Source organism: Bombus vosnesenskii, unplaced genomic scaffold, assembly GCF_011952255.1.
Source record: "Bombus vosnesenskii isolate JDL3184/JDL3185 unplaced genomic scaffold, Bvos_JDL3184-5_v1.1 scf7180000014765, whole genome shotgun sequence".
In the NCBI taxonomy this organism is placed as follows: Eukaryota; Metazoa; Arthropoda; class Insecta; order Hymenoptera; family Apidae; genus Bombus; species Bombus vosnesenskii.
Genome location: NW_022883631.1, coordinates 37,171 through 41,612, shown reverse-complemented (window position 1 = coordinate 41,612; position 4,442 = coordinate 37,171). Strand labels below are relative to the sequence as shown.

At 39.0% G+C, this 4,442-nt stretch overlaps 1 protein-coding gene across 1 annotated transcript; it reads left to right on the top strand.

Moving 5' to 3' along the window:
• The first annotated feature begins 882 nt into the window (after window positions 1–882).
• On the top strand, window positions 883–3,116 carry LOC117240541 (organic cation transporter protein-like). The gene is made up of 4 exons (XM_033506558.1): window positions 883–986; window positions 1,141–1,400; window positions 2,134–2,326; window positions 2,865–3,116. The coding sequence occupies exons 1-4, from the start codon at window positions 883–885 to the stop codon at window positions 3,085–3,087; spliced, it is 780 nt and encodes a 259-aa protein (XP_033362449.1). The 3' UTR covers window positions 3,088–3,116.
• The last annotated feature ends 1,326 nt before the right edge of the window (window positions 3,117–4,442 follow it).

The following is a 4,442-nucleotide window of genomic DNA, read 5'->3' as shown; positions in this document are numbered from 1 at the left end:
CCGAACTCTGTCGTCTTGCCTATTGAGATTGCGATTTCCTGGGCCGTTAACGTCCAAACGGTCCCCAACCACGCTAATCTCATCGTCGTCGTCGTCTTCTTCTGAATCAACGTCGTCATCCTCCGGGTAGTCTCCTCGTGCACCATGCTCCCGTTCTACGCGTAACGCAGCAAGCAATCGCTCTACCAACTCGCGTTTTCTACCCGCTAGTCTCAGCCGTCGTCTTCTCAGTTCGTCTATTAACTCAGATGTTCGCATCTGAGCCACCTGCTCGTCGGTCAATACTGCTTCTCCTGTATCGTAGTCAGCCATTGTTTCAAATATCACCTTCACGAATAAACCGTCACTTAAATTCTTCACTTGTCACTTGGCACTCTAAATCCCGGCTGGAGCCCCCCAAAATATGTAGTAACTTGTGGATTCTTAGAGTAAGTGATAAGTGATGATGGTAGAGTTTAAAGTTTGATGTATTTTAATGAGTGATATTCGATAACAAAAGGACAGACTACGATATCGTCGCACGCCGACTCACACACCGTGTCCGCTCAACTCGCACTCTGCTTCTCGACTGCCTCTCTGGCCGTTGTAGCACTCTATTGTCTATTGCTGGGCCCACCGCACACGTGTTCTACAGACGCTCCTAGCCAGGGTCACGTAGGTCTTTTCGGCAAAGCTATTTACCTGAAGGACCCGGTAATGCATTGATGGAACCGACAGCGTCTCGGCTCTCGCGACATTGTCTGTAGTTAGCTCGACGTTTCCTAGGCCCTTCTTCCTGATACTACATTTCTAATTTCTATTTCTGCTATTTTATTACTAAAAAAGTCCTACTTAAATCGGGAGATACTATCTTCTACTTAACAAATTTATATTCCTTCCACTATGACAAATTCTCTAATCATATCCAAGAATTATGCAAACTACCTCTACTATTTTATTACTAAAAATATTACCAAAAGACTACAATTAACTAACCTACGACTCAGGTTTTCAATTCTGATGATATTAGAAAACTACGGAATTTATTACTCGTCCTTTCGTCGTCTTCCTTATTCTCTTCACCTTCTATCGATTTTCTAACCACGCGGTGTTTTTTCATAACTAGCCGCAATCATAAAGCATCCCTCTTTTCTGTTTCAGCTGCAATGAGTATGCGACCACGTTATTCCTCGGCTCAGCAGCACAATCGGCCTTCTTCGTCGGCAGCATTCTTGGAGGCTTAATATTCGGTTACATAGCCGACCATTGTGACAGAATTCCAGCGTTGGTTGCGTGTAACGCGGTTGATTTCATCGCGTCTGTCGGCACTGCGTTTTGCAACAGCTTCTGGAGCTTCTGTCTGGCGAGATTAGTCGTCGGTACCTCGTTCGATAACTGCTTCAACGTGCTTTTCATTATCGGTGAGTCATCGAGAAAATTATACGAGAGAAAAAGCTGTTGAGAATAGGAAAACTATAATTTATGACCTAATAATGAGGCACCGGTATCGGTCCCGTTTTACGTAACGATTAACTATTTATGACGTGTTTGAATAAATGTTTATTGCCCTATTTCGGTTTGTTTTTTCTTAAGTCAAATTTTTATTCGAATTTTACGATATCAATTTTAAGATATTTAATGGTAAATGATTTTACTGAAACTTTATATTTTGGAATTATATCTAGTAATTTGAAATTTGTTGTGTAATTGTATATCTAGTTTGGTATTAAAATTACATGTGTCTAGGGATACTTTAAGATATTTTATTTTAAACGACAGGATACTTAATTCTGTATACTTTTCTGGTATGAAATTGTATCTTTCGAGTGACCTATTTCCCTATGGAGAATAATCTTCGGTTATACCACGATTACTGAGGCACTCTCCGTTCGATATTGAGATGAAAGCAGTGTTCCTTTTAAAATTCTTTTTAATTCAAAACGATCTTACATTGTCGATGTTAATGATTTATAAAATCTACAAATAAGTCTGAATATTTGAAATTAGATTGGTAAAAAACGAAGAAAGGACAAACCTAAAGGAAACAAGGAAACAATATTATTATATCAAATGAAGAAACGAAATTGACGAAACATTTGGGAAGATTTCTATAACGATGTAATACAATAACGATATCACGAATTATTCTTTCAGTGATCGAATATGTCAGTCCGAAATATCGAACTCTGGTAGCGAACATGTCGTTTGGACTTTATTTCGCGGCAGCCTCGAGTCTTTTGCCTTGGATCGCATATTGGATCTCAAATTGGAGGATCCTCAGCATGGTCACCGCGTGTCCTATGGTGGTTGCGTTTGTAGGACCATGGATTGTTCCTGAAAGTGCACGGTAGTTTAATTCCAATTTCTTTTTCATTATAAAAATATAATACAAAGAAATTTCGTAAGTAAATTAGTATACGATAGTATAGTAGACATTTAATCTTACCTCGTCCTTTGGATTATTTTTGTATCTTCGTATCATCGGAAAATTCTTTAAAAATAATCCTCAAAGAAATATAAGAAATTTCTTTTACGTTAAAGTTTCTCTTAAAACATCAAAAGTCCTTTGAGACCGGACCATAAAAATTCCAAAATTATAGCTGAATTAAATTGGGTAATATTTTATCCAGCAATACATACTATCTTGGGATCGGTTATTACATCGATTCCTCTGTCTCGTAAATAAAACATCTCAAGGTCAACATCTTTCTCTCGATAAGCCATCACATTTTTAGCTGTGCAAAATAAATGATGGATGCGTAACTAGACAGCTCTATTCAAATTTGCACAAAAAGTTTGTCGATACAAAAGGTTGGTGAAAGTGATGATTTTGAAAATTTCTTACTGGCTTTTATAACGTTTGCGTATTTCATATACTTCCGTAGTTGGTACATAACCAGTGGCAGGGTGGACAAAGCGATCGAGATGCTGAAAAACTTCGCTAAAGTGAACGGTAAAGAGGTGAAGCAAGAAGTGTTCGACGAATTTGAGAAAAGTTGCAAGGCGATGAATGAGAAGGATCAATCGCATAATCAATACACTGTCCTACATCTCTTCAAGCTGCCACGACTTGGTCGTATCACTATCATGCTCATCATTTATTGGTAAGTTAACCTTTCCAACATCAATCGAACAAACTACACAGCTAGAACTTTTTACTTGTAAATTCTCAGCAATGATTACAATATTATTTTAGAAAAAACTAAGACACCAGAGAAATTTATAATCATATACGAAAAGATATACAGGGTGGTTGGTAACTGATGGTACAAGCGGAAAGGGGGTGATTCTACGCGAAAAAAGAAGTCGAAGATATAGAATAAAAATTTTTCGTTTGAGGTTTTGTTTTCGAGAAAATCGACTTTGAATTTTCGCTCGGAAAAATTAAAAAAAAAGTTCTATTCTATATGTCGGGCCTAGCCACGTGTGATGTTGCCTCGGAGGTGTCGATACAATAGGACATACGTTGTATTAATAATCAAACTTCAGGCAGAAACTGCCTAGCAACGGCGTTTGAAACCTTCTCGATGCTTCCAAACGGGTATAGAAAACAAATGCAATCGTACAGCGAGAAAAATTCCACGAGGCTGGCATTCGTGTGATTGCTTTGGAGAGTGATACATCGAGCACTTTCAACAATCGTATTTTGCGCCTAAGATTAGTTTACGTTTAGTGAAGAGTTATCCCGTTGACTGTGGATTCGTTTGAACCCAAAGACATTGTTAATAGTGTTCATTAAACTTATTATTCATACAATTTATTATTCACTAATTTTATCATTCGTTAAACTTATTATTCATTAGACTTATTATTTGTTAAGCTTTGTGATAGTCCTGTATATACGTGTAAATAGAATCTCGGCTTTGTGAAACAATGGCTAATTCACGTGAAGAGTTGTTACAAAATTCTAACCATAACCCGACATATATTTTCGACTTCTTTTTTCGCGTACGACACCCGCTTTCCGCTTGTATCACCAGTTACCAACCACCCTGTATGTTACGACCGTTCGCGGAGAGACGCGGTCGCGAGGAAAACGCGTCAGCGAGAGGCGTAAATTCTCGCTACGATTCGTTGAATCGACGCCGCGAAGTAGTCGTTCCCCTGTCTCGGTTAGGATAACAGAGGTGGTTGATAGGAATATGACACAGTAGTAAGTTATATTTCACCGTTTATTCCACAACTTATAACGAGGATAGTTACACTGGTGCGTATGTACGAGATGAATGAGTGATTGATCTGCGGGTGTGTCTACCCGCTCGAAGGATGTTGACCGTTTGAAGGATGTAAAATCAGTACTGTCTTGGGAGACGATGATGTGTCGGAGGAAAGCTAAGGATGGGTGTGTCTAGCGCGCGGGACCATCGGATTTGTTGGTGCCGATGTTATTTAGGAGAGTGAGGGAATAGGCTTCGTTTCTAATTGGTTAAACGAAGGGTCTCAACCGCCCTCGAGAGAAAGTG